Source organism: Patagioenas fasciata, chromosome 4 (genome assembly GCF_037038585.1).
Source record: "Patagioenas fasciata isolate bPatFas1 chromosome 4, bPatFas1.hap1, whole genome shotgun sequence".
NCBI classification, from domain to species: domain Eukaryota; kingdom Metazoa; phylum Chordata; class Aves; order Columbiformes; family Columbidae; genus Patagioenas; species Patagioenas fasciata.
This window is the reverse complement of record NC_092523.1, coordinates 35,199,678-35,211,829: the sequence shown is the minus strand read 5'-3', so window position 1 is coordinate 35,211,829 and position 12,152 is coordinate 35,199,678. Positions and strand designations below refer to the sequence as shown.

At 39.8% G+C, this 12,152-nt stretch overlaps 1 protein-coding gene across 4 annotated transcripts in view; it reads left to right on the top strand.

Annotated features, from left to right (window-relative positions):
• The window catches only part of STOX2 (storkhead box 2), a 143,455-nt gene that overhangs the window by 71,024 nt on the left and 60,279 nt on the right, over nucleotides 1–12,152 (top strand). Inside the window, exon 1 of one of the 4 annotated variants that reach the window (XM_071807643.1) lies at nucleotides 3,323–3,383. The exons of the other annotated variants lie outside the window; for them this stretch is intronic. Within the exon in view, the coding sequence (XP_071663744.1) occupies nucleotides 3,338–3,383 (46 nt within the window). The 5' untranslated portion in view covers nucleotides 3,323–3,337. Of the gene's footprint in view, nucleotides 1–3,322; nucleotides 3,384–12,152 lie in introns of those variants that run through there. 4 annotated transcript variants of the gene reach the window in all.

The following is a 12,152-nucleotide window of genomic DNA, read 5'->3' as shown; positions in this document are numbered from 1 at the left end:
CTGTCACTTGCTTTTAAGGGAGGCCATAGGGAAATAATGGACACTGCACCAACATGTTTGTGCATGGGAAAGAGCGCAAACAAAACAAAAAACAGCGCAGGGAAAGGCAGGCATTGGGGAGAGGCTTGGCCTATGACGGAGTGCTGGTGTGATTTTGGAAAGCCTCGGTACTGTTAATGGAAGCTGCTCAATCCTGAAATGCATCTTCATGGCCTTGGAATTCAGACATTTCATAAACACCCGAAAGAAGACTTGGGAAAATGCTGATGGGGAGGGGGCCGGGGGGCAGAAAATCCTGGAAACCTCCTTTGTTGTTCTGCTGCCTGCTTATTGTGATGATTTGACATAACGTTTCATTACTAGGATGGCAAATTCCAATTTATCGTGAAGGCATGTTTTCCCTCTGAGGCTCAATTTAGATTGAGTAGGTAGATGCCTTTAAAAGAGAAAAAGAGGGAGAAAATGAAGGTATTTATTATATATTACTGAAAACATTTCCAGCCCTGTGTCCCCCCCCTCCCCATTTCTACTGCAAAGGTTGAGCCAAAGATTGTGGTTTTCAGTTATATGCTTACTTTCCTATCTCTGGCTTTAATAAACATATCCCTTCAGTCAGGATTGGTTTCTCATGTTTTAAAAATGTCTTGTGACTGTTCTTTCTCTAACGCTTGAGTACAAGGGAAATGACATGCATTTTATTGAAAAATCTGCCTGTATAAGAATATTGTGCTGTTTTGGCAATAGCTGCTCTGATTTTTCCCTTTTCTGGGAAGCCACATATTGAGAGGAAATGACAAGGATAATTTATGCTTGAACAGCTGAAGAAGAGGAGAATGGTGGTGGTGGTGGAGGAGTTGTTTGGTTTTGTTGGTGCTGCAGGACCTGAAAGCAGCTGGAAAGCCAAATCTGTCCGTTCTGCAAAGATTTTTGTTGTTCTGCATGAACATCCTGATATTCCCACTGTAAAATAAGCTCTGTCAGTTCTGTTGAAGTTGGTACTCTATGGCCTTTCTTTCAGTGTGGAAGCCTGTATTTAAAAGAGTACGAGCTCACGTGAATGTTTTGTGCCAACTGGTGTGGGTTTTTTTGCTTGTTTTTAATTCTTCAGGGAAGTAGTCTGGCTCTGTAAAAGCTTTGTCTTGGCAAGATTGGTACAATCCAACCAGGCACCCAAACACCAGTGGTCTACAGAATCTGATGTATCACCCTGCATTTTTGGCAGATACTTGTGTCATGCATGGATGGGTGGGGGTCAATAGATTTGTAATCTGCTATAGATTTTTTAAAATAATCTCCAGACTTCCAGAATACCGTGGTTATGAATACACAGTGCATTGATTTCAACTGCAATAAGTGAGGATGAAGAGCAAATGTCACATTTAGTTTGAGTAATTTGCCAAAGTTGTTGGAGGGAGAATACACTGAAAATTAAAATCAGCAAGTGTTTTTGTTTTGTTAGCAGGCTTTTAGCTGGAAATGCAATTGTTCTCTCTTGATGGATAGTTTCCACATTCATTTATTTTTAAAGGATCCTTGTCCACTGCCTTTCCAAATATTAGTTTTGGGAGATATAGCTACTGTATTAAACACTTCTCACTATTTGAAGGAAACTCTCTTCCTCACAGGAAATCTATAGGAAGTCTTCTGGCATGAAAGTTGTGGGGATCAGGAATACAAATACGTTCTTTGTCACCCAGAATGCTGTAGAGAAGAAAGTGTCCTGAAACACATGGGCTTTTCAGAGGGCTGCATTCTGTTTATCCAACCATTTAACCTCATCACCATTAGCATTGTTGTGGTTCTCTTTTAATTAAATGCTGCTTTGTTTGGGGTGAGGGTGGAGGGTGGGAAAGAAACCTTGGGGTTTTGCCTCAATTACTCTGCTTAGGGAAATATGAAAAAGCAGACAGTCAAACAGCCTTCAGTAAGATGCTAAAAGGCTTGAAACATTAATATTTGAGCATAGCTGAATGGGGTCTGGAGAATCGTATATACATACATTTCTTTCAGCAAACAGAAATACTGAGGAATGGTGTTGCAGTGAATGCCGTGATGGGAAATACAGTCTCTAAGCAGAACCCTGTTTATAATGGAAATGCAAACCTCATGCTAGAGTGGTGAAACACACCTGATTTTAAGCAGCCTTTTCAGTAAAGCTGTGTAAGGAGTAGTTTGAAATTTGCTTGATTAGAAGCAGCATCGGTGGCTGGAAGTTGCATTTTCAATACTTGGGAACAAACTGCCCATAATTGTAGAAAATTGATGCAGATGCAATTCACCCGAAATTTAAAGATTTTTTGACAGATGAAGGGAAATGGGAGTAAGGAAAAAAATAAAGCAGGGAATTTAGAAAATCACACATTTTTACTGCTGAATAATCTCTTGATACATGCTATTAAATCGGCTGTACTCCAGGGTTTCTTTAGGCCTCCTAGCAACCACTAGGTTCAAAGGCCATGCAAGGAGTTCATTGTTCATGTGGAATATTAATTTCCCAGTGGAGGACTGACTTGGAGAAAAAACACTGAAAAAGAAAACTACAACAATGTAGAGCTTTGACCTTGCGTGAAAAGAGATGTTGAAAAGTTTGAATCCAATAAAATTCATAGATGTTACTGAAAAAGGGGAAATAAACTGGAAGCTTTTGATAGATTGCTGCTTAATTGAAGGGGAAATAAAGCAATAGTATGAAACTGTCAAGCAGGATAAAACTTACTGAAACTTAGGAGGGCTCCAAAATGTCACACTAAATAGTATGTATAGCTTTTGAAATGTTGGAAGCTTCTTGCTTTTTTCCTTTTTTCCCTCCTAAATAACAAAGGCATATCCTGGATTTTGTTTTAGCGGAGAGAGGAACTGCACCCTGTGGTTGACCCAGGTGTTAAATGTTACCAGAACTGAGTAGTGTTCTGGAAAGAAATATTTTTTTTTGCAGGCTTTCTTGAGCTATTTTAATTGAAGATCTTGGTGTTGGAGGTAATGTGTCAATTTGAAATGGGGGTAGGGTAACAGTCTAGCACACACAGCATAAAGGAATGTCTGAAGAGCTTTCTACAATGGTAAAAAACTAATTCCAGAGCATGCTTATTTGAAGGTTACTTTCTGAAAAGTTTGCAATTACTTTATTGCTCTTTGCTATAAAATTTCCTTGCAGAGGTTTCAGTGCTCCAAAGTTGAATGGCAAAGTTCAGTCTCGGTGTTGCCCTACTGTTACTGGAGTTGGATTACCAAGTTGAAGCAGAAGAGAGAGAAGTATCTAGCACTGCTATCCAACTGATGGTATCTGTGTGCAAATTCAAATTTTTAGGAAGGAAAGATATTCTTCTCTCTTTCAAGGATGTTTGATGGAAGGTCTAAGACTGCTTCTTCAGCCTCCTTGAATGGTAAGAAGGATCTTGGCAGTCATTTGAGCAAATTTGAGAGTCCTGAATATTTTACTGTTTTTTAAAATAATCTTTTTTAAGCTTGAACCTCTAAGTCTAATAAAGATTAATATTTGGAGATAACCATGCATGATCTGAAGAACCCAGTTTAATGTAATTGACAAATGTCAGATACATGCAAAGCCTTGAAGGTGGTTCAGTTCTCTTGTCCCTTAATTCAGTTATCTAAAGGAATGTGTTCTAACTTGAAAGTAGCTGTTTTGTAATTAATATTTAATGGAATAATCAGTATTGCATCACCTTCTTTTTCTCTCGGTGTGGCAGTAAGAAACACCTTCCAGTTCATCTGTTTATCAGTAACGTGATCTCTTTGCCTTCCTGAATTCTGAGTAGTTTCATATTGTCTTAGACCAGAGCCATTAATGGGACAGTAAAAACTGAGAGTGTAGGTGTTAGTGCAGGGTGGCTTGGCCTCTGCTTGATGTGATTTGCTTCAGCCTGTGCTGACCTGGTGCACCCCAAGTGGGTCACTCCATTCCACTCCTTCAGGGTCTCTGCTTGCTCTACAGCCTGGGAAGTTGCTACTGGGCTTGCTGTGCCTTCCAGTCCCTTTTGGCCTCTGGGCCATCCACGCACCTTGGCAGAGAAATAGCACAGCACCTTTCAATGCATCCTGTTCAGGGGAGAAAGTCTAAATGTGCTCTGTCTTCAGACCACAAACTTGGTCCAACTTTGTGGACCAGTCATATTTGCACCATTGAGAGCTTATTTTGATTTCCCCGTGGTTTCTTGCCTGAAAGAATATCAAAGACAGTCTTCTCTCTTCTTCCTCTGTAGAACCCCAGTTTTCACTCCTGCAGTTACCTGTGCAGTGTTAATTCCAATGCTGGCATACAGCTCTGCCCATACCTGTCTGTACACCACTGTCTGCACACCTGGTGCTTTCCTACCAAGTACCATGATGTTTTCTGCATATCTGTAACTCTTCTAAACCAAGCTGTGGACAGTGTTGTGTGTAGTAGTTATGCATTCAGCTGACCAAACTGGGTTTGAGTATCTGTTGTTCTTTGATCCAGAGCAGCTTTTTTTCTGAAGTAAAATCAGAGAGGGATGAATATAAGAACGAAACAGAAGTCTATGTGTCTCTTACCTGGACCTGTCTGAGTTTGTCTCGCTTAAAAGCACTCATTCCTACAGGGCTAATCTTTCCTGCCCAGCCTCTGTCGCTGGTTGCGTTTAAAGTTCTCATGTTCTCTCTGCTGCTTCGCCTGACTCTTTGGCCAGGTCAGGGTACACAGGGGTGCTCCAGGACCAGGGCACCGAAGGGTGTCATCTCATTGGTGTTTGCACAGAGCTGTCAGTCTGAGTCTGAATACATTTCTAGGTGTGTTTTGCAGTAGTCCTGTGACTGAAGTAATTTGTTATATGCATGCTAGACATCATGATAGCCTGCTGAAGATAGAGGAAGCTCCTCTTTCAAGAACAGACAAGGCCTCAGAACACCGTACTAATTCATCACAAATAGCTCCCAGTCTTTCACAGGTGTAGAAGTTACACTCTGTCCTTGTTGGCAACATTTGATAAACCTGAAGGGTGTTGAGTATCTTGCTGTTTTGGAATTGAATAGCAGCCACATCTTTGCAAAATGCATTACTTGTTGGAGGAGACTGAAATGTGAGGACTTTAGATCACCTTGGTTTAGCACAGTGACCTGTTCAGTTGTAAGAAACAATAAGCCTTAATTTGTATGTGGGAGAGTTGGTCCCAGGGTAAACTACCATCTTTGTAATGTTCTTTGCACATTTTAAAGAGGTATAAGTACAATTATGTATGAACTCATATAAGTAGGTATGAAGACTTCCACACTGTGGAAGTCCTCCAAAAATTGGGGGTTTCTTTTCAGTGTTCTGAGGAGCTTCTTTAGTGTGATTCTGTGTCATAAGCAGTAGCGCGTTGTAGAATGTCTCTGTGAACAGCATTAAAACCAAATCCACATCCTGTCACCTAAACTCTGGGCCCTGATTCAAATAAAGCAGTGTTGAAAAAAAAAATTCAGATACATTTACTGTTGGCTCCTCCTGAACATACTTTTATCTGGTTGGAAGAGGCCGGACAATATTAAAGCCGTGATCAAAAACTGTCAGCTAATTCAGAACTTGTGTAAGAATTGCTAAGTCATACAATAATAATTGTAGGGATTTTTTCCTAGAAAAGCATGATACATTACATTATTTTAAACAATAAAGCTACCATTAAATTATCAAAACTGGCTATTAGATGTTTTTGATGGAGTTGATGTAAATCTGAGCCTAGAAATAATGGTTTCCCTTTGTAAGAAGTATCTAATGAATACTTCATGCAATTCCATGGGTTTAATTACTTCCGCAAAACCATTGGGTTTAATTTGCACCAGAAAAAGGAAAAGAACCATTCAAACTGATATCTGAATGTCTGAACTCAACCAGAACACTCAGTTATAGATCTTTTTTTTTTCTAAGTAGATTAAATATGAGAGCAGGAAGCAGAAACGAGGGTTAAAACTTCTCTAAAAGTCTCAGGAAACTGTGTGTTTTCTGTACCTGTCCTTGTAATAATTTTTGGTACCAAGACCAATAGCAAACAGAGTAGTCCTAGGGAAAATGCTTGAATATTGAAGCTGCAAGACTCTCCCAAACCAGCATTCATTGCTCCCAAGTAACTGCCTGTAGCTATGAGGGGGTATGAGTTGTTTATAGCTACTGGTTGCTTTTTTTTCAGCACATTTATCGAGTTGGCTGCTCTACTGATGCTGTTTTGTATCTCACTCTTGGATGAGATACAGATGCTGGAATTATCTTGCTCAAATAGACCTTGGGGGGGGGGCAAAAAAAGGAGAAAAAGAAAAGAGCAAGACCTGGCTTTATAGGAAGCGTATTTTGCCGTGCAGCATGATGGAGTGGGTAGAGCAATCTAGTTTAAACAGAATCCTGGGTTCTATTGGCAGCTTTTACCTGGTCTGCAAATGGTAACCAAAACAAGAAAGCTTTATTTTCAACAGGCTTGAATTCATTATAAAAGGGATAGTAAGTTTCCCTTTTCCTTCCTCCAAAGAGGAATCACTGGGTTTGAAAGTCAAGAGTTGAGGGTAGTGTTCCCAGTTGTGTGAGTGATCGTCTTTGTTTTCCTGGGCACTTTAATTGTTTCTGCAGTTTTCCACACTTAGATTCTAATCTGTTCAGTAGAACTGTTTCCTTTATTTTGTACTGTAATATTGCCAATCACAAAAAAAGGTCCTTTCTCAACCCAGGCATGGAAGTGGTAATGGTGGGTAAGAATGAAGATGCACAAATAGGTATAATTTGTGTGAACAGAGCAGTCCTCATTCTACAAGTGAAATTCTGTGTTCAGATGCCACAGTGCTCCTAAGAATTTTCCATTTTGCCTTCCTCCAAACTGAAAAAGAAAACCTGTTTATAATAGCAGCAGTAAATGATGTGGAATGATTGTTATTCAGTACTGTTATCACTTCTGCCTTGTCAACCAACTCCTCACAACCCAAAGATAGTTCTGTTTTTCATTGAATTGTATGTGATGTGATTTCTGTAATTTTTAAAGTATGGGAGTGGCTCTTATTACTTCAGTGGGAAATGCTACCTGCAGGAGACAGCTACAGATGCACCATTTTTCAGAAATTTCAAGGTGTGGTGTTGAAAAACCAGATCTCAATGGGTTTATTTGATCTGATAGGGTGAGAAAGCAGAAGACAGAAGAGGAGAATGAACCATTTATTTGAGGAACTGCTTTTAATGTGTGGACTTGTATGTGGACCAGTGATTCGTGAGGGTAGGGATGGCCTATGTATTGCACGTGGATTTCCAGTATTGTGAAAAAGAATGAATGAGAAGTTGTTCGTATTTATACCAGGTCTTTTGATTTAATTAATGAGAGTCAGAAGAGGCATCTTGCAAGTCTTTCATTTTGTATCTGTCTTCCAAAGTTACTCCTGACTTTTGTTTCTCTGTTTAGCAGTCTTTCTTTACAAAATTCATCTAGATAGCCTAGATGAATGGTAGCCCTCTCTCTTCCTTATGCCTTAGTGACCAGGGCTTTTTTTTTGGAAAGTGTATTTAACATGAGAGTAGGACAGGCTCCTGGACACTCATTGCCATCTTTCCCACACATGATGGAGAGTGCAGCTGCAGTTTGGCTGGGATGCTGGAACAGAAGCAGTACCAGAATCTTTTATTGAGTTTGGGTACTGTCCTCAGTGTGGTGTGCATGTCCATGAAGCATCTCAAACACCTGTTCTCAAAGTGCCCATAGTCAGTAGAAATTTGCGTTTAGTGATCTCAAAACACCTCTTCCAGCTACTATTTTCTTTCCCAACTCTACTGTTAAAGAAAAAATGAATGGCCCTCTGTAGTGAATCTGACCTCAACATTTTGAGGCCTAAAGAGTATAATAGACAATTCAAAAATTCTTACTTAATGTGGCCTGGAAAAGGCAAAGTTCAATAAGAAAGCTGAGTTCATCATAACACAGGAAGCTGTGCTGGGAGAACCTAGATTATATAAACTAGTTTTCTTGCCCATTCGTGTTCTTTTAATTTCCTCCATAATTTCCGATGAATTTCCTGTTGGTGACCTGTAACCTAGTTTGAGAAGATAAACTTCTGACCATGTGTGATAACGTTTTAAATGCCATAAGTTGGACCGTTTATCTTACAAGCCAGTAAAGATGATGTACTAAATTTCACTGCGATACTTAACTTTGCCTCTTAAATTTTCACAGTGTTTTAGAGCAAAGTACCAGTCTTCATTTTCGTAGGGTATTCTAAATTCTGCTCTCTTGAGAATTTACATTCTTGAATCATACAGTGACCTTGTTTTACTACATGTAAGCCTTAAACTGAATTTTTTTTTTTTTAAAGTGGGTGAAATGTGAAGAGTTTTTACAAGGTTTTCTTAAGATTTGTGTGCTTTTAGGTGTAAGTACTGCATGCCTGGCTGGGTGAGAAGAGGGAACAAAAACTTCTAGAGGAAAAGGCTTATTGTTTTTAAGGTTTAAACAGCTACAACCCTCACATGTGAATTGAGCATATCTGCAGCTCATCTCTCTTGAGAGATGGAGAACAGGTACCGCTGGCCATGGAAGGTTCACCAAAGGTCCAAGTGGTCCCTCAGCCCCTGGTGAGAACTTCAGGGCAGGTTTACTGCTGCAGAGACAGGATCACAGGTGGGAGCAACACTGCTCTACGCTGTTTTTCCATGCACTGACTCCCCTCCCTTTGCACTAGTCCAGTCCAAAATAATAAACCAAAGAAATACATACTTGGAGAATATTTAGGGGTTTGTAACACGTCGCTACATCTTTAGTCTCTGCTTACATTGTGCATGGATGTAGTTACTTTCTTGCTCTTTAGATACCAGTGTTTTACAGTTGCATGTGTTAGGTTGGTTTGTGATGGAAATTACCAAAAATCTTAGGGAAATTATGGGGAGTGGTATATTTGTATACATTTAGTCAATAGAATCATTGTATGGAAATACTGTGAAATGAGGGCTTAGTGAAAAATAATTTGGAGTTCTGTATGGGACGTGTGTCCTTCTAAAGGCATTGAATTTCAGGAGTGAAATCTTGGACTAATATTTGCATGGAATTTCTGCATAAGAATGGATCTGCTTGGAGTATTTTCACAGAACACAGAAGTAAAAAATTATTTTCTGCATTTTTTTCCAGCCAGCTATAGCAAAGTCTGTTTCTGAACAACTTCTTAGACTTTCTCTTGAGAGAGATATAGCCATCTCTAAATGAAACGCTTTGCAGGTGGTGTTTTTCTTTTTGTGTTTTTTTTTTTTTTTTTTAAGTTGTTTGTTTGTTTTGTGGTTTGTGTTTTTGTTTGGTTTTTTTTGTCCTGTTTGTTTGGTTTGTTTTGTTTTTGTTGTTTTTTTTCCTCCCTGCCAAATCATGAGGCATTTTCCTTTGAGTCAATGTTAGGTTTAGTCTGTATAATTATTGTAACTGCAGAAATATTCTTCAGTAATCATGAGTGTAAAATTAAGGCAGCTTTTGGAAACCTCATTTCAAAACCCACATTCTTAACGACCTCTTTTTCACAAGAGGGTGAAATAGCTATGTAAGGTGTTATTTATTTTAGAGCCATGTGCAGTAACTTATCATCAGATATGTGGTGTGCTGTATTGCCCTGTGCAGTACAGTAGTGCATAGTTTATGTAAGTTTATTAAATTTTATATGTTGCAAACTTGTGCTCTGCGTGTACGTGTGCTCATGGTTATACATGAGAATGTGCGCTTAGTCCCCAAGGGTCTAATTCTGTCCTTTAGTGGGAAAAGTGAACAGATTTTTTTGTTGACTGTTCAAGTGGGAAACCGTCAGGCCCAGCAGCTCTGCTTCCTTGAATGATGCACATACCTGTCTCTCTTGCACATGTTCTTTGCCTACATTGGCAAATTGGAAAGGCTGAGGAAGGCATAGCTGTAGTAACTGCTGAGTAATGCTCCCTTTTAATTGAAGTCTGCCTTTGAATAAGGCCATAGGTTGGACAGCTAGAGAAACTGGGGCAGGCTTACCAGAAACAGGGGTGGGTGCGATGGCAGCAAACAAAAAGAAGATTTGTGGGCAGACCTGCTGTTCTGCCAGAGCAGACTTGTGTTCTTGCATCTTGGCTACAAGAAGGACACTTCCCCCACTCACCCTTAGGTTTCAATTCAAGTAATGTAACTCGCTGGATTTAAATCAGAGCTGTCACCCTTTTACTTGATGATTCTGAGCTCATTTGAAAGGCTAATAATTGATAAAACTTTTTTCTACCTACCAGATGATAACCTCATACAGTTTTCATCCCAGTGCTGGTTGTTCCAAATAGAGCAACAGGCACACAGCAATACAGTGCACTCAGCTTTTCATGGTTCACTTTTCCACGTCTTCAATAAATGTACTAAAGTAAAATGAAGTTTTTCACTTTAGCTTGCATTTAGAGTTAAATAATAAAAACAGTAAGTTAAAGGAGTTTGGGGAAAATAACTTTACCTGCTTATGTCATTGTAATTTATTCACTAGATAATGGGGTGGTTGAATGGGGTGGTTGAATAAGATGATATATTTCAAGCAATGCTAACATATACAAAGTGATGTTGACTGTTGAATTTTACTCATGGGTTGGTGTCAAACCAAGCTCTGTCAATACTAGGTGTGGTAAAATTGTCTGGCAGTGCAGCTGCCCTTGAGAATTGTCATTTATCTCTAGTAGCGAAGTAGCTTCAAACCCAGCTTTTTCGATCAGAGTATTTTACCTGGGTTGCACGCATTATCCATAGTAAACTTGAATCTCATGGGTCTCAGGCTGTCCTCTTTTGCAGTACTTCTCAGTAATGAGGAATATACACACATGTGGAGAAGGTTTCGAGGTTCTTGGTATTTTTGGTGGTGGAAGAGCAGGGATCAGCTGCTGTTAGGTCAGGAGGCAACATCGATCCCTTATCTCCAAATACAACACACACATTACAGATTCCTGTGACTGGGATATGAATGGTATTCATGTCTTCACATGTTCTCTGTTTACGTAAGATAGGTTGTGAGGTCATGAAAGAGGCATTTGTTAATTATTTCTGTGATTCCACTTAGTCTTTCTTAGAGTTAGTTTTATTCCTTTAGTTCCTCCCTTTTCTTTCCTTCTGAATCCTGGGCATCATGAGCCCTCTCATCTTGAAGATGACGCATGCCCAGATGAAAGGCTTGCATTAAGCAGGAGTTTCTTGTTATGTCAACTCTTGACATTCCAAAAATGTCAATTCCTGATTCATTTTGCAAGCAGGATGTGGTGCCAAGACATCGTTTCTAAGTCTTCCACTTATTAATCAGCCAGCACTACTGTTTCAAGACAGAGTTGACCTGCAGAAGATACTGCAGAAATGGATTCTAGTGTTTCATGTCTCCAAGGTATCCTCTTTCCTTATTCTGAAGGTGTTGCCTGGCTCACAAGAAGTATCTCGGGTGACATGTTGGATGTCTCAGTGCGAGCACTGTTTTTTGCAGGAGCTAAATGTTCAGCATTTCTGGAGGCTGGTAAATTGGGCTGTGCACATTTCAAAATCCACATATCTGGATTTGCATCTGGGCCTGAACTGCCCCCACCCATGCGCTCAGCAAACTGGCTGCCTTTGGAAACGGTGACAGAGCGTAGAGCTGAATACCTGTCTAGTCGCCATCACCTCTCTGCAGAGCTGCTTCAAGCATCCATCAAGCTTATGTCCCTAAACCATCAATTCATAGACCAACATCACAGAAATGTGTTTTCTGAAATAGATTTCAGGCGCGTTGTGTAAATGTGGATGGAGACGACTGCGTGTGATGGTTCTCCCAGTGATGCTCTGCGTGTGTGCCGCACGTGGTCCAGCCCTCCCAAAGGACGCTGTAGGCACATTTGGTGACACTCATGGGAATAATCTTTTTGCTGTGTACGTGCAGAATAACTTTACTGTGCCTGCTGAGTGGTTTAATATATTTATATAGGTGTTATATATATTTACCTTATGTTCTTTTCAAAACTGCTCTCTTTGATTTCCACTCTTCTGCTGAAGATTTTGTATTCTACTTGTTAATATAGCATCAGAGCACATCCATTTCATATATTCTATTTGGGGAGACTATATTTTAGATCAACGTGAGCGTATTTTGTTTATGGTTTGTGTACATCCACGGGTGTTTAATTTAGATGTGCATGCTGTTAGTAATGGTAATTGATGTTGCAGATGTCTTTCCTAGTAAGA